At 45.5% G+C, this 24,001-nt stretch overlaps 1 protein-coding gene across 7 annotated transcripts in view; it reads right to left on the bottom strand.

Moving 5' to 3' along the window:
* The window catches only part of caprin1 (cell cycle associated protein 1), a 104,733-nt gene extending 83,113 nt beyond the window's left edge, over positions 1-21,620 (bottom strand). For 3 of the 7 annotated variants that reach the window (XM_033038904.1, XM_033038906.1, XM_033038907.1), the window contains exon 1: positions 21,228-21,618. In XM_033038904.1, the coding sequence (XP_032894795.1) occupies positions 21,228-21,419 (192 nt within the window). In that variant the 5' untranslated portion in view covers positions 21,420-21,618. Of the gene's footprint in view, positions 1-2,057; positions 2,464-21,227 lie in introns of those variants that run through there. The other 4 variants (XM_033038908.1, XM_033038909.1, XM_033038905.1 and 1 more) reach the window with 4 other exon arrangements.
* Positions 21,621-24,001: the final 2,381 nt, after the last annotated feature.

Here is a 24,001-nt window from a genome sequence, read left to right on the forward strand (position 1 = left end):
ACTTTTCCAAGCCAGGTACAGAATAATTCTTCATGAAACCAGAATTATTTCCTTGATTTTAACTCCATGCCTGCACACAAAGTCACATAATTCACTTGCCTTTTCAAAAGCTTCCACAACTTGACTTCCAACTGAAGAAATGTCTATTCCTACCATTTTCAAAGGAAAGTCCTTCCCATTTTTTCTCCTCACATGCAACTCACTCATCCTACAATCAATGTATCATAAAAAACACGTACGTTATATACATGTCTTTACATAAAGACCAAATTTGTGAATCGTGGATCAGATATGGCCTCACCGAAGGCTGTGTGCATCTGCACAAAGTGCTGATGTACTTAAAAACACAGCAAGAGCAGCAGAAGGTTATCAAGGTGGGCTGACAATGGAACTGCTGAATGCACTGAGGTTTGGTAATCAGTCACCATCAACTGTAGCAGCAAAACATTGAAGATGATGGTACTGCACAGCAGCAAAAAAACTTAAATGACTATGTATATTCTTGCAGAGGGAAGGATGAGGTGCCAACTGGGCCAAGCATGTTCCAGCCTTTTTACGCTTATCATCATTATTAAAAATTTACATGCAATGCATTTGCATCCTCAAAGTCCTGTTTTAAACTCCAGGGTGGAGGAGACTTTTGGCCCATATCCTGCTCCGGTTTTTCCTTTTCAGAAATAATTCCTTAATGGATCGTTGATTCTGTCCCTCTGTCATTGGATCCTCAATTTCCCTATCTGTGCTATTTTATTTCTTTTGTTGAAACAAAAATTAGAAATCCCAATCACTCCTCATTCCATGAACTTTTCCTCCTGTCTAACAATCAAAAGGATCATTTTTTATACTTTCCAATTTTATAGATGTTATTGTTTCTTTACTTCTTGCTCATTTAATTTTTTTTATTACTTTGTCTTTTTGTCTGTAGGATAGACGTCTCCTTTTATATTAACGTCCATAGTTAACTATGATTTTCTAATCAGTTTTTTTAGTTTAGAGATAGAGCGCGGGAACAGGCTCTTCTGCACCGACCAGCAATCCCCGCACATTAACACTGTCCGACGCACACCAGGGACAATTTTACATTTATACCAAGCCAATTAACCTACAAACCTATACATCTTTGGAGTGTGGGAGGAAACCGAAGATCTTGGGGAAAATCCGAGTCATGTAGAGAAGGTACAAATGCCGTGCAGACAGCACCCAGACAGACGGGATCGAACCCGAGTCTCCAACGCAGGAAGCGCTGTAAGGCAGCAATTCTACTGCTGCGCCACTGTGCCGTCCTAAAAGGAAATTTTAGTTATTTCCATTCTCTCTCAAAAAGAATCAGATGCACTGTTACCGCAATAATACCATGGCATGTTGTTATGGCAGTACATATATACGTGATGTTTCAGGTCAGGACCCTTCCTCAGACCCAACCCGAAATGTCACCTATCCAGGTTCTCCAGAGATGCTGCCTGACCTGCTGAGTTACTGTGGCACTTTGCTTTTGTAAACCAGCACCTGCAATTTAATGTATCTAGTCTTAACTCCTACTAACCTTGGATCCACAATACTTAATAAATGTAATGACAATTTCAATTTCAATTTGAAACTTCAATGAACGAGCCTCGTCAGCTATTAAGGTTTGAGTTCCAGATTTCTATCCTGTGTGAACTGGCATTTCCTGAAATTCATCCTATGTGGAGTGGCATTTATTCAAATCTAGTCCATGCCTATTATTTTCTAAAGTGCAAATGATTGAAGAATCTTAAAATACAGGACATTTTTTTGCCTGTGCGAAACATGGATTTTAATCAAGAACAAATAGAGCAGATTGAGTTTATAGTGGCAGCACATTTCTTTATTACATTTCAGGCACCACCTTCGAAATAGTTTCCTGTTAGACGAATATTTGATCTGGAGAAGGGAGGAGGTTATGCATTCAATTTACAGATTAAATATCAAAACATGAAATACTGAAATCGCTGTTGCGATATCAAAGAGTCCCGCTTATTTAAAATTATGGCCCAAGCCTCCTGCAGTGGTGCAACTAGGCCCGTGCCCTCTCTTACCTTCTTCTTCTCCATGTTGCGCACTTTCTTGTCGATGACATTGAGAACTTGCCTGAGCGCTTCGTTCTGCGGGTGTGCCGCCTGCCCCTGTCCGACCTGGAGACTCACCGCTGCGGCTGCGGCCTCGGCCCCGACGGCGGAAGAGGACCGGGATTCGGCCGCTTTTGTGGCGGTGGCAGCTGGCATTTTCGCTCCTTCTCTTTTGCGAGTTGAAATTGATGTTTTGTAAATTTTGTTCCTTTTGTTTTTGGAAAAAAATGTGCTGTGAAACAAGCGCTGGAGAGGAAAAAGTTCCGACTTTTTGTTGAGATAACGTGGAGAAGCAGCCGGAGCTCTCTCCGCGTAACAGCACCCGAGACTGAGGGGCGGGAGCACGCAGCGGGCGCGCACTCGGCCCAGGACCCCGAGGCCCGCCTGCGCCTCCGTGCCACAAAGCGGCCCCCCACCCACCGGCAGCCACCAACTGTGAATGCAACGCATTTTTTTTGTATTTGTTTTTAAATGCTTGTACAATGGTTGTCTTTATTTAATGGACTGGTGTTCGTTGATGAAATGCAGCAAATATTTCAGGCACTTTTCAGGGCACTGGGTACAAACTAAGAACGGAAGAGCCACTAGGGAGGGAGGGAGCTCGGCACCAGGCCGCGCTGCCATAAGTGAAACCCAGAGAAATCAACCAGCACTTTCTCATGCCGAAGAGAACTAGATTGCACTTCGAGACAGTTGTACTTTAAAAAAACATGTGAGATTGGTCGTACAATGTGTGGGTCGGCAGACTCTAAAGAAATCATAGCGCAGAACGGAAGCGATTTGAATATTTTATTAGGAGTACAATCAATTGAAAAATACTTTTAATGTGCGTACTTGAAGCTCGCAAATTCCTTTGTCGCATACAAACTCGTCACCAGAAGATGCTTCCAACTGTGCAATTAGGTCTTACCAATAGGAATATCAACCATATCAGCGCCCCGTGATAAAGCGTGACCATGTTTTAAGGCCTACGTTGAAGTAGTTTTCCTCCTCTCTTTCCTATCATGTTAAATTGTTAATCTGAAGAGGTAATTGTTCAATCCGTTCCACTGCCCGATCGCTAAAGTCAAATTATAATAAAATAATTTGTAGAATTAACGTTAAATGTTACTGTTAATCCTATTAAAATGTTAAATGTATATAATCAACAACGAGCATTTAGACGTCATATCTTGTCCAGCAGGAAATAAAAAATTGAGGGTGGTGGAAAGCCGAATTAAAATAGACATGTTGAAAACAGTTGGGTCAGGCAATGAAGGTTGAACAAAGACTGTTTTAGATGATCAGAAACCATTTTCTGCTCCACAATTTTGCCATGTTTTACTGTTGAATTCAAACATTTATGTTTTTGCTGGTCTCTACTCCTAATAACTACATTTATATGATCGCATTCCAAGTTATTTGGCTTTAGTCACCACTGCAATGAAAAAAAAGTAATCATTTCCCCTGTCCCACACTTGGCCATCTCTCAAATGTCCAAACTGCATCCAAACATAAAAAGGAATATTGGCTCAATAAAACAATCAGATAATTCAAATAATTGAACAACAGTAGACCATATATGTGGAAAGGAATTACAGATGCTGGTAAATACTGAAGATAGGCACAAAGTGCTGTAGTATTTCAGCAGGTCAGGCAGCATCTCTGGAGAAAGATGATGGGTGACGTTTTGGGTCAGGGCCCTTCTTCAGACATGTATTCAGTCCCTTTCTCATGTCCCTAAAGGGAAACAATGATTCCCCCAATGACAGAAAAGGCTTTAAAAAAAAAAAAATTTAAAGGCCTCTTTGGCAATGAGAATAATTAACTTCAAATGAATCCTCTTTACAAAATGGAGACATAAGACATGATTGAAAGATGCAGCATGGGAACAGATCCACTGAGCCAATGCCCATGTTATCTCACTTTGGCATCCACATCCAACACCCTAGGGTCAATTTAACAGAGGTCAATTAACCTACAAACCTGTACATCTTTGGGATGTGGGAGGAATCCCACTCGGCCAGAAGGCAAACATGCAAATTTCATACAAGGTCAAGATTGAACCCGGATGTCTGGCACAATGAGGCAACAACAGCTCTACCAACTGCCACTTGAGCTGGAGTAACTCAGCAGGCCAGATAGCATCCGTGGAGGGAAAAGGGCAGGTGCTATTTTGTATTGTGATCCTTCTTCAAATTCTTTACAAAGTATTTGGACACAAATGTCTTGTCATAACCAACATCTTGTTTCATCACAAACACAAAATATGTCATGACAACACCCCAGCACCAGCAACTATTCGACTTCACTGACCAAGCAAGACTCCCTCCCCATCACTCAAGCCTTGGCCACCATCAATGACCATTAAGCTAACCACCTCCTTTTCTGCATTGTTATCTCCACCAGCCCAGTTCGAATCAACAGCAACGCCAGAAAGTGTCACAAACCACATTAACTTTGCTCTTCTCCAACTGAGCCTCGCAAACAATCCAACAATTTCTAGCCAACAGGAATGTCCACAGAATAGCTGGAAGTCTATCGTAATTGGCAGCTGTAAAGACATTCAGTTTCCATATGAGAAAACATCAGGTCTGGTTGGACCAGAAGATCCAGGAGCTAATGGTTCTTGGATTGGAAACTCCATCTCAACTCAAGGGAAAACAAAGCGGCCTACAGGCATTGAAGACTGTAGTGCGACAGTAAATCTGTAACGAAGAACAGAGAGTGAGCTGGAAGAGCCAAATTTCTGCCTTGGGCATTTGGTTGGCCATGATCATGCTCAAGAATCCACAAGTCATTATCACAATAATTTGCTGGTCCTCTGCTCCCCACTCTCACTTTTTCTTTAGCTCGCAGATTTTCTGCTGCACCTTGGTCTTTGCGTTCCTTTAAAGGAGTCCCTTTTCCCTCAAAGCATGGTTGACTTTACAATCCAGGATTGCCCACTGTATGCAGTTCATTAGTTTGTGGATCTCCTGGTCATTCTCATTATGTTGATCTTGGTTCTTTCTGACAGAGGAGACGAGTCCCATCCAGGTTCAATTTTGGTGAAACCTAACTGATCACACATTTCACACATTGCTGACAGACTGCTATTCCTGTTGACTGGGAGTTTTCAGGTTGTTTGAGACCTTAAGGCGATATTGTTCAAGTTAAATATGTCAAGGAATCATCAAACAATCAAGGTATTTGAGATCTAGTATTGTGCAATGCAGCAAGCTTATTAACAGTAATAATGTTCCTCGTCAGTGGCTTTTCCTACTTTAAATTATGAAAGATAAATACAGTAAAATTCCTATAATCTGACACACATGGGACGTTTGGTGGTACCAGAACAGCAGATGTTCTGGACTATTGGATCTGACTCCTCTTAACACCTAAAACACTTGCATTTCACTATTTTAACATTATACACAGGTGTAATAGATTTTTCTAGTGAATCCAGTGAGTTTAAAGGGAGTGGAAAATATACAAACACTGACCCTGGCTCACTTGCACTCAGGTTTGCTGTTGCACCTTCAATAGTCTTCCGTGCTTATTGATCTGTTTTCCCTTGAAGCGTGATGTGCCCCTGCCTTATGCCAAATCATAATAATATTTGCATTGTCTTTGTTGGTACTCCAAAGGTGAATAGCAAAAGCAGGAGGTAGACAAAAGTGCTGGAGAAACTCAGCAGGTTCAGCAGCATCTATGGAGCGAAGGAAATAGGCAACATTTCGGGCCGAAACCCTTCTTCAGTCTGAATTAATGATGATTTACTGTATAGACAACAGTCGAGTCAGGGTCATACAGCACAGACACAGGGTCCTCAGCCCAATTCGCCCATGCCGCCTAAGATGCCCTATCTAAGATAGTCCCATTTGCCTGCGTTTGACCAATATCCCTCTAAGCCCTTCCTATTTATGAGCCTTTCCAAATATCTATTAAAAAAAATGTTATTGTGCTTGCCTCAACACTTTCCTCTGGCAACTTGTCCCCTACACCCACCACCCGGTGTGCAAAATTTGCCCCTCAGGTTCCTATTAAATGTTTCCCCTCACTAGATATCAATAATAGTTCTCGATTCTGCTACCCTGGGAAAAAAGGCTCTGGGCATTCACTCTATCTATTCCCCTCATGATTTTATACATCCCTCTATAAGATCACCCCTCAGCCTCCTGTTGCTCCAAAGAATAAAGTCCTGATCTGACCAAACTCATACTATAGCTCAGGCCCTTGAGTCTTGGCAACATTCTCATAAACCTTCTCTGCACCAATTCCAACAATGGCAATCTTCCTATAGAAGGGTTACCAAGACTGAACACAATGCTACATATGAAGCTTCACCAACATGGTGTATAACTTTGAACACCGATTTTCCAACATCCTTGGTATCAGAACCATTCTGGATTATCAGTTTACCTGAACCAACAGTGGTCACATGATAATGAAAAGCCCGCTAATAACACTCCCCCCGTATCTCTAAAGCACCATGGCATGCCAGAAACATAAATAAAACAAATATAAAATGTAAACTGAATGTGAATAGAATGGCCTGCCGACCCATTCCCAGCTCCCACCGTCTCCCTGGACGTTTAGTGACCCAGCTTCTGCCTCCACTCCCAACTCACAAGATGCACAAGAGCCCTTCTTCACGCACCGTATGGTTGGTGACATGGCTGTGTTGCGGGTCACGTTGTAACCCCTGGCGACAGCACTTTCTTCAGGCCTCCGCCACCGATTATTGCGTTCGGTCACCGTGGGGCTCCTTTCCCTCTCACCTGCTGTCGCTTCCAAGGTGGAGTATGTCAGTAACTTCGGGGGAGGAGGCGGCGGCAGTGGGGTGAGGAGGGGGGGTGATGAAGAAAAAAGGCCGATTGGACAAAGCTATGGGAGAAGCAGGCCGTCCGTGGCAGTCTTGCGGGAAACGGACAAAGCCAATAGCAAGAAACAGCAGCAGGCGAGAGGGGAGGAAGCCCCAGGGTGACCAAGCGCGTTAGTTGGCACGAAGAAAGCACTGTTCCAAAGGGCTCTGACATGAGCCACATCAACCACTATGTCACCAGACTGTGCAGTGGGTGAAGAAGGGCTCGCTGTTGATCCTTGTGAATCAGGAGTGGTGTCTGAACGGCCGGGGGGAGGGTGCGAGCCAGAGATGGGTGAGCAGGTCTATAGGCTATATCCAAAATCCATGAAGGGGATCTGTTAAATGAGGGTTTACCGTAGTGCCTTTGTGAAACAGTTAGGAAAGAAGATTCAGAGCATAATTGAACAGGGATTTCGGGAAGCAGCCTTTTAAAGGTGCCCAGTAAATTAGAGAAGGCTTAACAGGAAGTTCAGAGTTCCAGAGGGCAAGAACAAAATGGTGGCAGGAGAGGTTGTTGGGTGCCAGGCAGAGTAGAAACACGAAAAACCTATACATTGAGCCAGCAGAGATAGTTAGACAAGGCCAAGGAGAGATTTCAATATCTAGATGTAAACAAATTACTCTTTCGCGACAGAAAAACATGACCCAAAAGAGCTCTCGCCACTCGCAATACCACCTACAGCAGCTCAGGGAATTTCAACTGAGCTCGTAAATTTTCTCTGGATTATGGTGGGGATGGCAGACCATCAGTTGCCGGAGAAATTGGTGTTCAACCTTTGTACTTGTACGCCTCGATCCATCTGCTCCACAACACTCCCCAGGGCCCTACAATTCACTGTGATGGTCCTGCCCTGGTCTGTCTTCCCAAATTGCAACATCACATCCTTATCAAATTAAATTCCATGAGCCATTTCTCAGCCCACATGCCCAGTTGACCAAGATCATGTAATTCTTGATAACCATCTTCAATGTTTATGATACCACCTATCTTGGGGTCATCTGCAAATTTATAATGAACTTTAAAGCAAAACTTAATAAAGTAAACCCACAACATTTAGGAATCCCAAAGGTATGCAAGACTAATAATAATAATAATAAATTTTATTTATGGGCGCCTTTCAAGAGTCTCAAGGACACCTTACAAAAATTGAGCATGTAGAGGAAAAAGATGTAAGGGGAATGAAATAAATAGTAGAGACATGACTAGTACACAAAGTAAAGACAGAATTCAATACAAAACACAGTATGAGGCAATTAATGCACAGATGAAAAGGGACGGGGACGTGGGGCTAAGGATAGGCAGAGGTGAAGAGATGGGTCTTGAGGCGGGACTGGAAGATGGCGAGGGACACGGAATTGCGGATCAGTTGGGGGAGGGAGTTCCAGAGCCTGGGATCTGCCCTGGAGAAGGCTCTGTCCCCAAAACTGCGGAGGTTGGACTTGTGGATGGAGAGGAGACCGGCTGATGTGGATCTGAGGGACCGTGAGGGTTGGTAGGGGGAGAGGTCAGTGAGATATGGGGGGGCCAGATGGTGGAGGGCTTTGTAGGTGAGGACCAGGATTTTGTAGGTGATCCGGTGGGAGATGGGAAGCCAGTGAAGTTTTTTGAGGACTGGAGTGATGTGATGCCAGGATTTGGTGTGGGTGATGAGTCGGGCGGCTGCGTTCTGGACCAGTTGGAGTTGGTTGATGTAGGTGGAGCTGATGCCAAGGAGAAGTGAGTTGCAATAGTCCAGTCGGGAGGAGATGAAGGCATGGATGAGTCTTTCAGCAGCAGGCGGTGTGAGAGAGGGTCTGAGTTTGGCGATGTTGCGGAGATGAAAGAAGGTTTTAATGACATGGCGGATGTGAGGCTCAAGGGAGAGGGTGGAATCAAGGATCACGCCAAGGTTGCGGGCCTGGGGAGATGGGGAGACAGTGGTGCCGTCGATGGTGAGAGTGGGGTTATTGATTTTGCTGAGTGTGGCTTTGGAGCCTATGAGGAGGAATTCTGTCTTATCGCTGTTGAGTTTGAGGAAATTATGTTGCATCCAGGTTTTTATAGCTGACAAACAGGAGTTGATATGGGAGAGGGGGGGGTTGTGGGGGGATTTGGTGCCAAGGTAAATCTGGGTGTCATCAGCGTAACAGTGGAAGTCCAGATTGAAGTGGCGGAGTATCTGACCAAGGGGGAGGATGTAGATGATGAAGAGGAGGGGGCCGAGTACGGAGCCTTGGGGAACGCCTTGAGTGACTGCGGCTGTAGCAGAGGTGTGGTTGTGGAGAGAGATGAAGTGGGATCTGTTGGAAAAGTAGGAACGGAGCCAGCTGAGTGCAGAGCCTTCAATGCCGAGGTCTTTGAGTCTGGTGAGCAGGATGTTATGGTTCACTGTATCGAAGGCTGCGCTCAGGTCGAGGAGGATGAGGATGTTGAGGGAACCAGTGTCAGCAGAGGTGAGGAGGTCGTTGAGGACTTTGAGGAGAGCAGTTTCTGTGCTATGGAGGGGGCGAAAGCCAGATTGGAGGGGTTCAAGTAGGTTATACGCAAGGAGGTGGGAATGAAGTTGCGACGCAACGATACGCTCCAGGGTTTTTGAAAGAAAGGGGAGGTTTGAGATTGGGCGGTAGTTAATGAGGAGGGATCAAGACCAGGTATCTTTAAGATTGGTGTAACGACAGCAGTTTTGAAAGCGGAGGGGACAATTCCTTGGGACAATGAGGAGTTGAAGAGATTAGTGAGGTAGGGGCAGAGAACGGGGAGGCAGGACTTCAACAGGGGAGTGGGGAGAGGGTCGAGGGAGCAGGTAGTGGGTTTGGAAGAGCTGATGAGTTTGGAGATTTCAATAGGGGTGACCAGGTCAAACTGGGAGAGGAAGCAGTGTGGAGGAGGGGTAAGGAGGTCAGTGGAGATGTTGAAAGGAGGGGCCTTGGTAGGTGGTGGAGTAGATGCTGGGGAGTCGAGTACAGGGGATAAAGATTGATAGATGGTGCTGAATTTATCAGCGAAAAAGTGGAGGAATGAGTTGCAGAGGTCCGGAGTAGAGGTAGGGAGAGTGTTGGCTCGAGGCTTGAGGAGGTTGCCCACTATGGAGAAGAGGGTTCTGTGGTTTAGGCAGGGATCGGTGAATATGGAGGAGAGGTAGGCAGATTTTGCAGCAATGAGGGCATCTTTGTAGTCAGTGAGGTGGAGTTTGTAAGCTTCAAGGTGGACTGTGAGAGATGATTTCTTTATAAGTCGTTCGAGTTGGCGACCAGTCTGTTTCAGTTTACGAAGTGCAGGTGTGTACCAGGGTGAGGATGTGTTGAAAGTTACGGTTCTTGTTTTGAGGGGGGCCAGAGTGTTGAGGGAGGTAGACAAGGTGGAGTTGAGATGGTTTGTGAGATCATCAGGTGAGATGGGGGTTGAGTCCAGGGGGAGAGTGGTGGAGAGCAGGTCAGAGAGAGATGGTGGGAATCAATGGATTTTACATTACGGAAGGTGATTTCTCGGAGGAAGCGGGGGCGAGGTGTTGGAGAAGGGATGGTGAACCGTATAAGCTTATGATCAGAGAGGGGGAAGAGGCAAGGATGGAGGTCGAGTACCGGTTGATTTGTGGAGCAGACCAGGTCAAGGATGTGACCTTTGTCATGGGGGGGAAAGGTGACGTGCTGAGTGAGAGAGAAGTTGTCCAGTAAAAAGGCGAATTGAGATGCAAGCTTGCAGGTGGGGGAGTCCATGTGAATATTTAAGTCACCAAGTAGCAGCAGACGTGAGGAGAGGGATGAGGCAAGTGTGAGGAGTTCAGTGAAGTCAGATAGGAAGGAGGGGTTTGGTTTAGGTGGCCGGTAAATGAGGATGACTGTCATGGAGGAAAGGGCTTTGAAGGCGAGGAATTCAAATGATGCTACTGGGGGGAAGGTGAGTTCAGTGATACGAAAATTCTGGTTAAAAATAACAGCTAGGCCACCTCCATGGCGGGAGGGGCGGGGCTTGGAAATGTAATTAAATCCAGGTGGGGATGTTTGATTGAGGGAGAAGAAGACATTGGGTTGTTGCCAGGTCTCAGTGAGCAGAAGGCAGTCCAGAGTGTTGTCAAGGATTAGTTCATGGAGGGCAAGGGCTTTGTTGTTGAGCGACCTGGTGTTGAGGAGGGAAAAGTTGGCATTGTGAGAGGGTGGAGGGATGGGGGCAGGCTGGAGAGATCTGAGGATGTCCCGGTTGACAGTGCGTGCGGTCAGCTGGGGTGGGGGGTGACGCGGTTGAGGGGGTGCAGAGCGTGGTAGTGAGCAGACGGATGGAATGGAATGTCCGTGGTTGAAGCAAACACGCCTGCGCCGAGAGCCTCTGTGGATGTAACAGGGTCGACGCAGAAGTCCAAGCTGTTTAACGACCTGGATGCAGGATGGGATGTGGTTGTTGCAGAAACCAGCCATCTGCAGAGTTGAGTATTTGAGCATGATGGTGAGGGTGCAGAGAGGTGTCCAACGGTGCAGGTGCAGGTGGAGAGAGTATCCAGCGGTGAGGGAGCAGAGAGGTTGTCCAGCAGAGCGGGTGCAGCGAGGTGTCGAGCAGTGAGGTTAACCAGCAATGCAGATGCAGCGAGGTGTCCAGCAATTGAGGGAGCAAATAGGTTGTCCAGCAGAGCAGGTGTAGAGGTAGTCCAGTGATGAGGGTGCAGAGGTAGTCCAGTGATGAGGGTGCAGAGAGTATCCAGCAGTGCAGGTGCAGAGAGGTTGTCCAGCAGTGCAGGTGCAGAGAGGTTGTCCAGCAGTGCAGGTGCAGAGAGGTTGTCCAGCGGTGCAGGTGCAGAGATGGTCCAGCTGGAGCAGGGAGGTGTCCAGCGTCGATGGTGCACAGGCACAGGAGGTGCCCAGCATCCAGCATCGATGGAGAACAGGCACAGGAGGTGTCCAGCGTCGATGGTGCACAGGCACAGGTACAGGCAGGTAGGTAACAGTTAACAGGTAGGTAACAGACGGCGGGGGGGGGGAACAGCGGGCGGAGAAGCGGCGAACAGTCAGCGCCAGCGTCCTCTCCGGGCAGCGTGCAGGGATTCTAGCGGTTCTGGCGGCTAGCTGTATAGGCCGCAGGGGGACGATCGTTCAATGGCCGAAAACGGCCAAAAAAGACCACAGACCACCTCAACTGGAGTGACCCTCCAGTGGTCCCATGACAGGTGGTAGATCAAGACCTCGTCCGGGATGAAAATATACCGCAGTCGGCAATTGAAGGAGATGAAGCCGATTCGCGGTAAGGGACCGTTGTTAATTTGAAATTCCCGCCGCCGCCATTTTCCCGACTATTATTACAAATGGGACAAGAGCTTACAAGTCATTCTCCAATATAGAACCGCAAGACTACACAATCTTATTTTCCCTAAGAGAATGCAACAAACCAGCATCTAATATCAAAACATACTTACAAAATAATTACAAGGAAGATACCAAAGGTAAAAATTCCAATAAAACACAGAAAGGAAGCTCCTGGCAGCCGCCGCTGGGCCGTGCAAGAGCGGACCAGGCGGCCGACCGAGAACAAGGACGGACACAACGGCCATTGCAAACATCAGGCAGCAAGCCAAGAACAAGCACGGACCTGGCGGCTGATGAGAACAAAGATCTGATGGGCCACCAGCTGAGGTATGCCGATTCGCCGCAGCGAAGAAGGGCCTGGTGGGCCGTTGCCTGCGAGGGGAAGCTTGGAAGTCCCGAAGAAAGGAGACTCATGGAGGGAGCGCTGGCTACTAGACGCGAGGTGTGGACTAGTAGGTGTGGGACCTACTGGGCTGTATTGCCTCCAGCCCCTTCAAGGTCGTCTGCAGGCGACGCCCCACGCGATACAGAGGCGGTCTGACAAGGAGATAGATGTTGGGAGCGGGCCTGCTGCAGCCTGGGTTTTACCTGGGCTTCAAACATGTGACTTTGGACTTTTTCTTTGTAAACAGCGCCAAAATATGGCAACTATGCCTTTGTGTGTTGAGCAAAATAATTTCACTGTGCGGTGCATACATGACAATAAAGAACCATTGAAACCCTGTCTGTCAGGTCACATGTGGTTTGATGATCTAATGTTTCCAAACATATTTTAACATGCATCATTTGAATATTTTAAACATTACAGCTATGATAAAAGTTATAATTACAAATCTGACATTACAAACTTGTACAAAGCCTCACACATACAGGATTCTGAAATGATACAATTTTCTCTCTGTCCAACCTCACCTTGTATATTGATCATACAATCATACCTCATCCAATATATGAACATTTTCAGGTTAAATATCATTCCCCTTTGTAATTTTAAAACTAGTTACCATAATGATATGAAGCCATATCTTTGCTCAATGTTAAATTATACACATTAATTTTTCAAAATAAATTAATAGTTCTAAAATGTACCAACAAATACAAGGTAACCGTGGAAAGACACATACTGCTTTAAAGACGTCTGGCCTGTTGTCCAACCTCCAAGAAGCGGTTAAAACCCATTTATATTCAAAAGTTCCCATCATTATGAAAATTAATTCATTTTCAAAGGAGTACAATTAGGGTATCTCATATTAATATTTGGGTATATCACAGTAATGTTAAACCCCAATATCAAGTGCTAAACCAACAAGAACAATTATTTAATGAAAGTTGTAAAGTTTTCACATTTGTAAATTTCCAGATGACTTCACAAAATTTAGAAGCTGAAGTACATGTGAAAATATTTCAAGTTTAATACTTTTTCTTCTTGGTTACATCTACCATTAATCTTGTTAATTAAACATTGCTATTATTTCCCTCCTGTATTCAAGGTCTTTTTTTCCCCAATGAAGATCAAGGCAGTTGAATGATATTACATTGACAAAAACAATTAGTACAATAATGGAGTTGGGGAATTGGGGTAGTAATTTACAAAAAAAGCCTCACATCAGAGTTCCCGTTTCTAATTTGTATCCAATGATTCCTGTTGTATGCTGTGCGGTGTTCATATTCATTTTGCAAGTTATGTTCAGATATTTGCATGGGTTTGTCGGCGGCCTGCCGCCACATGTAATTTCATAGCTAACTGAAGGATGTTGAGAAAATGGAAATAGATACATGATGTGTATTCTCAGAAGAAACTCTTTACAGTATTGAATCGATTGTGCCTATATTCATTTGTGTTCTGAACAGCAATGGCTGTCTGTCCCGCGTCCATCATATTGGCTGCAGCAGGCTGTCAACAGTTTTGTATTTTTGTAAGCTTTTCTATGATACGTGCAACTTCTGGTGTTGGAAATGGCGAGAATACACATACATGTGCAGACATCAAATGTTACATTTATGGGAAAGATTATTTTTGAAAAACAAATATGTATAATAAAAATCAATAGACATATCCTAAGTTACTATAATCAAAGAATTTCTCTATGAAAAGCAGACCAAAGCACCAACATATGGTCTACTGCCACATTCAAATGATTCAAATATGAAATTGATTGGCATAGACTCATTTATAAGCACATTAAACATGAATTAAAAATGGATTGAGCCATGTTAGTGTAGACTTTGTCCAGTGTCTTGTCTTCTCTAGTGGCGAAGGAGACATGTTGGTGGAATTTGGGGAGTACAGTCTTCAGGTTGGAGTGATTGAAGTCACCCGCAACAATGAAGGCTGCCTCGGGGTTGTGAGTCTGTTGTTTGCTAATGGCAGTATGCAGATCTTTCATTGCAAGCTTGGCATTAGCATCAGGAGGAATATAGGCTGCAGTCACAACAGTGGAGGTAAACTCTCTGGGCAGATAGAACAGTCTGCATCTAACCAAGAGGAACTCTAGGTTCTTGGTTCTTGGTTTCTTGGTCCTCCAAAATATTCCAAATGGAATTTAAACTGGAGGTGGTGAAGGGAGGGCTTAAGACAGAAAGGGTTATTGGGAAGAAAGAGCTACTTTAAATTTAGTTGCATCTGGTTGGGTAACAATAGTTGGGTGGAGATTATTCCATGCTTTAATTGTGCGGGGGAAGAACGAATTGCTGTATACATCTGTCTTTGTAGCTGGGATCACAAATTGGATCGAATGCCCTCGTCTGCTCCTAATTGGTTTGGGTTTGGTGTAGGTCTTGTAGTCTATGTTGAGCTGACCATTTAACATTTTGTAAAATCAGGTCAAACGGTGAGCTTCACGTCTGTCTTGGAGAGGGTTCCACCCCAGAGAATTCAGAAGTTTGGTGACACTCACTTCTCTCTCATAGGTGTTAGTAACAAATTGAGCTGCCTGTCTTTGGACACGTTCGATGGAAGAAATGTTTTTATTTGTGTATGGGTCCCATGCTGCAACTGCGTAGTCCAAATGAGGTCTAACGAGGGTGAAGTATAGCTTCTCCTTGACAGAAGTTGAACAATGATGAAAGTTGCACCTCAGAAAGTTTAGGACACCTGTTGCTTTCACCGTTGCATGATGAGTCTGACCATTCCAACCCAGATCATTCTGCAATTTGATGCCAAGATACTTGGTTTGTTTGGATTCTTCAAGGGTGGCACCAAGTATATTGTAAGATGTTTTGCCTGGATTCCTCTTTCTGGTGACACGCATAGTTTCTCATTTGGAAGGGTTGAACTGCATGCCCCATTGTTGTGACCACTCAACTGTAGATCAGTGCATGCTCCTTTAACATAGTGACCTCACCACTACTAACCACTCCCCATTGTCTCTTGTATAATTGTAGCTTCCCCACCTCCAGCTCGCTCTCTAGCTCGTGATGACCACGGACAGCTAGTGCATAGTGTATGTAGTGCTTATAATAAAGTTATCTAGTAAAAGACTTTGTGTGACAAGCAAATATTTTACATGGTGTCAGAAGTGGGATCAACATAGTATCGAGATCCTTTTGGAGTGCATCTTCATCATCAGCTGACTTAATTGGACAGTACAGCAAACAATCATCAGCGAAAAGTCTGGTCGTACTTGCGACTTTTTCATGGATGTCATTTATGTAAAGCAAAAATAGGTGTGGGCCAAGTACTGTGTTCTGAGGTGTACCACTCAACACTGGATGCCAATTGGAGCTCTTTCCGTTCACACACACACGCTGAAGACGTTAGCTGAGGTTAGCTGAGCAGTGACTCTCGATGATGGTGGAGTCCGTGCACCATGCTTTATTCACATAAATGCACAGACCCCCACCTCCGGAGTCTGTTGTCCTGTCCGCCCGGAGTAAATGACGCCCCGTTAACTGGATGGCGCTGTCAGGAATGTCCGTGTTGAGCCATGTTTCCGTGAAGATCAGGATGCTGCAGTCTTTGATCCAGTTGTGGGAGGTGATCCTTAGCCGGAGTTTGTCCATTTTGTTTGCTAGTGAGCGCACGTTGGCGAGGAAAAGGCTAGGAATCGCTAGCCTGTGTGGGGCTAGCTCTAACCTGGCCTTTAACCCACCTCTGCGTCCCCGGTGGTGCTTGCGTTCACGTCGCCGTCTGTTGGTGCTTCCGGTCGGCCGAGCTGGCTTGGTGCGCGCTGGCGTTCTGCGCCCCGCGGCTCCGCTGGCATTCTGCCGCCCCGCGGCTCCGCTGGCGTTCTGCCACCTCGCGGCTCCGCTGCTCTGACTAGCTCAGGAGTGAGCCGGAGATCGACCAGAAAGTTGTTGCAGCCGCATGAACCGAAGTACAGAAGTTCCTGTCGGCTGTACGAAAGGGATGCAAGACTGCTCCGTGTGAGCAGCCTTGAGACAGGTAGGGGAATTGTCGCTATTTCTTGAATTACTCGAATTCTTGGGAGACACGGGGTGTCGCGATGTGCCCGCGCCGCCGCCATTTTGGGTATCCGCTGCTCCGCTTTCGCCAAACATCTGCCCTCTATCCACCAGGTGCTACTGGATCTCTCAGTTGCTAACCATTTGAACGCACTTTCCCATACTGATCTTTCTGTCCTCTTCTTTCCTTATCTGACACCCTATTGTCTGCTTTTTAAATCACTAACTGTTGTCACTTTCCCCACCCATCTGCCAATCAGCCCCCCTCACCTATCGCTTGCTCGTTCCACCCCCCCCCCCCATCCCGCACTACAATCAATCTAAAGAGTCATGATCCAAAATGTCCTTGTCCATTCCCTCCACATATGCTGCCTGAGCAGCGAAGTTCCTCCAACACTGTTTTGCTCAAGATTCCAGGATCTGCAGTTCCTTGTACCTCCAATCAATAAAAAGTTTGATTATACAAGTGCAACAAAATATTATCAAAGTTAATTGAAGCAGTCATGCTCATTCAGTTTCAAATCCTTTTACAAACTAAAAGTATTCCATATGCTGAAAATCTAAAAAATATTCCGACCACTCATCAACCAGAACTATAAGAATTGAAATTAAATACCTTGAATTCAGATACGAGGGATTAAAAAAAATCAACACAAAAAACACCAACTTGGAGTCACATATGAAGAACCGTCACCTGACAAAGGTACTGGCACAGTCTGTCACCTACTCCAAAACATATGCCCCAGCGGAAACAAAGACATGAAATTGAGGGTAATTTGGGATGTTAAGTAAAGAGACTATCCAATGAAATAGTGAGTGGGATTATAAATCTAATGCATTATCTCTAATTATGGCATTTCAAATGTTTACAATAAACATCAGACATACTTGGAGATTACTTGAACAATTTTCTTTTTCAGATGAATCAACTTTAGAATGACAATCAACAAATAAAAAACGGCCCAAAAAAAAACAAAAAACACAGTTCTTGAAATACATGATCAATATGAAACCTAGTTAGCAGCCCCAAGTATTGTATTTCTGAAGTTCGCCTACTTAGTTATGGTACTTCAATCAATTATTTCAACTACTGTTAAACAAGACTAGCATTCAGGACTCAATGCCATTAGGTTAGTACATTATCATTATTAGATGCATATAAACGATACAATAAAATATTATTTAGACAAAATGAGTATTTCATAATTAACAAAGGAAGTAAATTTTGCATCTAAGTCGAGCTTTCAAATGGAAAAGCTTGAGTGTGTGATCTGGCAAATTGCCCAATCATCAAATCCAAGCTTTGAAAATTCCACCCAATAAATCATAAAAGTTTTATCTGCCTTTGGTTGGTGATTTGTTCAATCTGCATATTGAAGGATGGAATTATAGCTGGCTTACAACTGATAAATCAGAATACCAAATCAATTCACACCAACAACTTAAGAATACAAAAATAATTGGAATACAAATTTAAACTTTACATAATGGAGACCCGAGGTTCCACAGCCTATAGCCTGGAAGTCCATGACGAACGCCATGCTCTAGTACATATTTCTCGACATTTAATCATCATAATTAAAGCCTGTGCAATTACCCAATTATCAATAGGTTAATTCAGTTCCTGAACACAAAATAAATGTTATTATAGTCACAATGATCCTTTGTGACTGCGTCTTTGACAAAAATATATATTGGGACTTTTACAAACTCAGTCTCTCCCATGGAATTTCATAACCAACATCATACTAAACATCTGTATAGAAAGGAACTGCACAGAATACTTGCGTAACTCAGTGGGACAGGCTCCGTGGAGAGAAGGAAAGAGTGACGTTTCAGGTCTCGACCCATATCTATCTTGTGTCTATGATACTTTCAGAGTGTAGTTAATGTTTTCTTAAAAGCTAATGGAGCAGTAAATTTGCATACTGCTAAATTCTACAAACAGTAAGGGGGTAAAAGACCACATTATCCTCCATAATTGGTTCAGAGGTAAACATTGGCCAGTGCGCCAAAATTCAACTGCTTTCTCTACTTAAGACCAATGGATCTGGTACCCACCCAGACCAAACAAAGCCTTAGTTAACATTTTATTGGTTACTGATGAGCAAAAAAAAAGTGCTGGAGGAATTCTGTGACTTAGGAAGTTTCTGTGGTGGTAATGGATGGACAATGTTTGGGTCAGGACCCATCATCTGACACGGCAAAGGGCAGAGTAAGCTGTAATTGTTATATGGTTATATGGTTTAAGAAGGAACTGCAGATGCTGGACAATCGAAGGTAGACAAAAGTGCTGGAGAAACTCAGCGGGTGCAGCAGCATCTATGGAGCGAAGGAAATAGGCAAAGTTTCGGGCCGTAGAAGGGTTTCAGCCCGAAACGTTGCCTATTTCCTTCACTCCATACATGCTGCTGCACCCGCTGAGTTTCTCCAGCACTTTTGTCTACCTTGGAAAAGAAGAGGTGTGGATGGGGAAAATGATGTGGATATAGGTGTGTGGTGACAATTTCAGATGGGTGGAGATGGTAACAAAGGCAAGAAGTGAAAAGGGAGCCAAAGTGCAGCAAATAAGGAAAGAAGAGTTGAAGCCGGGAGGCATATGGGTGGAAGAAAACAGAGGAGAGGAAAGAGGGTGGGATTAAAAAGAAACGAGGGACTCAAATAGGGGCAGAACGAAGAGGGGAAAAAAGCAAATGAACAATATGATGGAAGGGAATGGATTATATCTTGAAATTGGATAATTCAATTTTCATACCATTAGGTTGTAGATAGCAAAACAGAATTGTGTTATGGTGGTCTCCTGCACTGCTTTTACTCCTAGTCACTACACTTAATTTTTCTGATACTTCTCCCTCCTTTCTCAACCTCAGTAACCATCACAGGGGACAGACCAACTACAGGTGTTAGTGGATGGAGCCCGCAACTGTGCCTCCTATGTGTTTCGCAGTTCTGTTCTTGCTCCCCCTCCCCTAGACAGAACAAGGATAAAGTTATCCAGGCCTGTATGAGAGCCTTCACATCCAACACATCATTCTCTGACATTTCCACCATCTTCAATGTGATCCCATCACCAGTCACATCCTCCTGGCCCCAACCCTTTTCAACTTTCTCAAGGGATCACTCTCTCCACAACTCCTTGGTTTGCTCATCCCTTTCCACCCAACCCACCCCTGACCACTTTCCCTTACAACCGCAGGTTGGTATTATACCTGTTCTTCCAATGTGAGACAGGGGTTCATTTGCACCTATTCCATTCGCCTTTTGTATTCAGTGCTCCCGGCATCCTCCTCTGCATCGGTGAGACCAAGTGTAGATTAGGTGACCATTTCAAAGGACACTTGCATCTGTCTGCTGGAGAAGCTGTTGCTGTCTGCTGTTGGAGCTCCTGCTTGCTAACCATTTTAACCCCCCTTCTTATTCCGATCTTTCTGTCCTCTGCCCCTTCCACTGACAAGAGTGAGACCACACACAAACTGAAAGAACACCTCATGTTCCACTTGGGTAGCCTGCAACCCAACCATACAAACATGGAATTCTCCAATGCCAAGTGATAATGCCCAACATCCTCCCCTCCCCATTCCTTCGCGCATACATTTCTGCTATACGCTGGTTACCTAGTTCCTTTCCCCTCCTCCATAGGCTCCTCCCCACCCTCCCATCCCCGATTTCACTTTTATCCATCTCTATCTCTCCACCCTGATATCCTTCCCAACTTTCCATTTCACTCCTCCCCTTCTTTCCGTATCTGACACCACTTTGTCTCCTTTTCCCCTCCAGCCTTTGTCACTATCGCCCACCCATTTGTTGATCCTGTCTCCTCACCTGTGCCCACCAATCACTTGCCAGACTTTGCCCCACCCCCACATCTCTTTTCCAGTTTTCTTCCCCTACACCAACAGTCTGAAGAAAAGTCTGACCTGAAATGTTGCTGTTCATACACTCCATAGATGTTGCATGCCCTGTCGAGTTCCTCCTGTTTTTTGCTCAAGATTCCAGCAACTGCAGTTGCTTATGTCTTTCGTTTCTGATATTTTTTCTCTCTCAGTATTGTACTGATCATATCCTCAATTAGTGAAACAGTGCATGAATCCACATTTTTAATTTACTGAGACATTTTATGCTGAACAGTTTCCCTCCGCACAAAGCGTGAGAATCACTGAAAGGCTGAACATGAAGGCACAGAAGTGATAACACAGCATTTTAATATTCAAAATATTGTGTTTACCATAACATTAGCTGAGAAATGCTTGCCAGTTTATTATTCTAAAACTATATTTTATCGTTGTACTTCTAATTAGAAAGCATAAATAACATCTTACAGAAAAACAAATCACCCAGTGCAGGAGGTGTAGATCTCAATTTGAATAAATGACCTGAAAAGGACACCAAAGCCACCAGACGCATGTTAGCTACCACGATGCAGTCGACTTCCATTTCATTTCCATATCAGTTACTCCACACGCCACCCCTCCCCCATTCGCCGTAACCACCTCAGAATGCAAAGGAGGTTCTCTTCTAGAGTAGACACATCCACTGTGGCCAGGGTTGATAGCAAGGCCTTCCGCATGTCTATGTTTAGCAAATGGCAGCTGGCAGGTAGCCATCCCCCACACCCTCGCTCCCCAAGTCTCTCTTACCTTCTTCTTCTCCATGTTGCGCACTTTCTTGTCGATGACATTGAGAACCTGCCTGAGCGCCTCATTCTGCGGGTGTGCCGCCTGCCCCTGTCCGACCTGGAGACTCACCGCTGCGGCGGCGGCGGCGGCCTCGGCCCCGGCGGCGGAAGAGGATCGGGATTCGGCCGCTTTTGTGGCGGTGGCTGCTGGCATTTTCGCTCCTTCGCTTCCCGAGTTGAGATTGAATTTTTTTTTGTTGGAAAAATGGTGTGAAACAAAAAGGGAAAGGAAACGGGCTCGGGGAGGGGCAAAAAAAAGTCCCTACTTTTGTTGAAAGGAACAAAATGGGAAGAGAGGCGAGCGGAGCTCTCTCGGCGCGACAGCACCCGAGACTGAAGAACGGGGGCGCGCATTCGCGGCCCCGACCCAGGACCAGCGGGCCCGCCTGCCTGCCCGCGCCGCGCCTTCATCCCGCAAAACAGCTCCCGAGCCACCGGCAACCGCCAATCTCAAAAATACTGTTTGTTTATTTATTTACCATAAATACACTCTTTCATTAAAAAAACAAAAAAAAAACATCAACAAATTCGGAATAGGAAAGACCTGCGCGGCACGTCGGAGGACAGCAATGGCAAGTGGCGCGTGCGCTCTGCAGTGGAGGACGAGGGCGATGATGAAGGGAAGATGCTGGAACTGTGAGAGCAGTGTTGGAGCAACCAAGCGGCTCAGGGGAGGGGGGACGGGGACGGGACGGGCGACGCTCCTGGCCGGGACTCGTGAAGGATTTTTTTCCAAAAGGTTACGTGGAAAAGGCAGCAGAACGGGGTTGAGAAGGAAAGATAGACCAGCCAGTGGTACTCGATGGGCCGAATGGCCTAATTCCGCTCCTGCGACTTATCAAGGGTTGTTGAGAGACTGAAGAGGGGTCGAGACCCGAAACGCCCTCTGCGCATCCCCTCCTTCCACCGATGCCGCGGAGTACCTCCGGCATCTTGGTGCAAGATTGTGAAAGGTCTGGTCCAGAAGGCAACGTTTAATAAGTCATGTTATTTTATTTTGGTTTTGACTTACGTGAAAGAAAAGAACACGTTTTATTTTTTTGTAGGAACTGCAGACGCTGGTTTACCGAGAAGAGTCTCAACCCGAAATGTCACCTATTCCTTTTCTCCAGAGATGCTGCCTGATTCGCTGAGTTATTCCAGCTTTTTGTATCTATTTACGTTTCTTTGGGGAAGTTTTTATTGGGTTAAGCAGCCTTGTTCTTGGTTGTATTGTTTCTTACGTTAAGTGTTTTGCCCCAAGGTTGAAGGTGGAATTTTTTTTAAACGGATGCTGGAAATGTGCAATAAAAAGTGAAAATGCAGGAAATATTCAGTCGGTCCAAAAGCCTCTGTGAAGAAGATTGAGCGGTTGGGACCCTTCTTCAGCCTCGAGGGGGGGACCTGAACGGTTTGACCTGAAGGGTTTAATTATCTTGCTCTCTAGACTGACGGATCCTGGCTGCTGTTGTCTTGGCAGCGACTCTCTGGCCTTCACGAAGGTGATCATCTGGGTGGTGGGGTGTGCTCATCTGCAGCTGTTGATTCCCATGCTGATGGCCTGCAATGAGTTTAAGAACCTGATCGTGACGCCAGGTGTACCGGCCCTGCCCAAGAGCCTTTGGGCAGCAGCTCAGGATGTGTTCCAACGTCCCCTTACCTGAGCATTGCGGGCAATCAGGAGATTCTGCTTTGCCCCAGATGAAGAGGTTCAGTGGGCTGAGCAGGACATCGTACACTGCCTGGACCAGGAACTTGATACGCTGTGGTTCAGCTTTCCAGAGCTCAGTCCATGTGACTTTTCAGTCCATGGCCTGCTCCCACCTTGTCCAGGCCCCCTGCTGCCTCAAGCCAACCACTCTGGTAGACCCCTCCTCCACTTTCTCCTGGACCAGCCTGTGCCTCTCCTTCCCATTGGCCTTGTCAAACTGGGGAGTTGGGAAGACTCCCAGACCAGCTCCTCCCAGAATCACTGCTCTTCGAGCCAGTACCGCCATTCACTGTGATCATGGGTGATCATCCACATTCAGTACCTTGTTCCTGCCTTCCCACCATATCTCCTGACTCCGCTATCTTTAAGAGCTCTATCTAACTCTCTCTTAAAAGCATCCAGAGAATTGGCCTCCACTGCCTTCTGAGGCAGAGAATTCTACAGATTCATAACTCTGTGGGTGAAAAAGTTTTTCCTCATCTCCATTCTAAATGCCCTACCCCTTATTCTTTAACTGTGTCCCGTAGTTCTGGACTCCCCCAATATCAGGAACATGTTTCCTGCCTCTAGCGTGTCCAATCCCTCAATAATCTTATAGGTTTCAATAAGATTCCCTCTCATCCTAAATTCCAGAGTGCACAAGCCCAGCCGCTCTATTCTATCAACATATGATAGTCCCGCCATACTGGGAATTAACCGAGTAAACCTTTGCTGCACTCCCTCAATAGTAAGAATGTCCTTCCTCAAATTTGGAGACCAAAACTGCACACAATACTCCAGGTGTGGTCTCACTAGGGCCCTGTACAACCGCAGAAGGACCTCTTTGCTCCTATACTCAACTCCTCTTGTTATGGAGGCGAACATGCCATTAGCTTTCTTCACTGCTTGCTGTACCTGCATGCTCACTTTCAGTGACATGAACAAGGACCACCAGATCTCTTAGTATGTCCCCTATTCCCAACTTGACACCATTCGGATAATAATCTGCCTTCCTGTTTTTGCCACCAAAATGGATAACCTCACATTTATCCACATTAAACTGCATC

This window comes from Amblyraja radiata, chromosome 20 (genome assembly GCF_010909765.2).
Source record: "Amblyraja radiata isolate CabotCenter1 chromosome 20, sAmbRad1.1.pri, whole genome shotgun sequence".
Taxonomy (NCBI): domain Eukaryota; kingdom Metazoa; phylum Chordata; class Chondrichthyes; order Rajiformes; family Rajidae; genus Amblyraja; species Amblyraja radiata.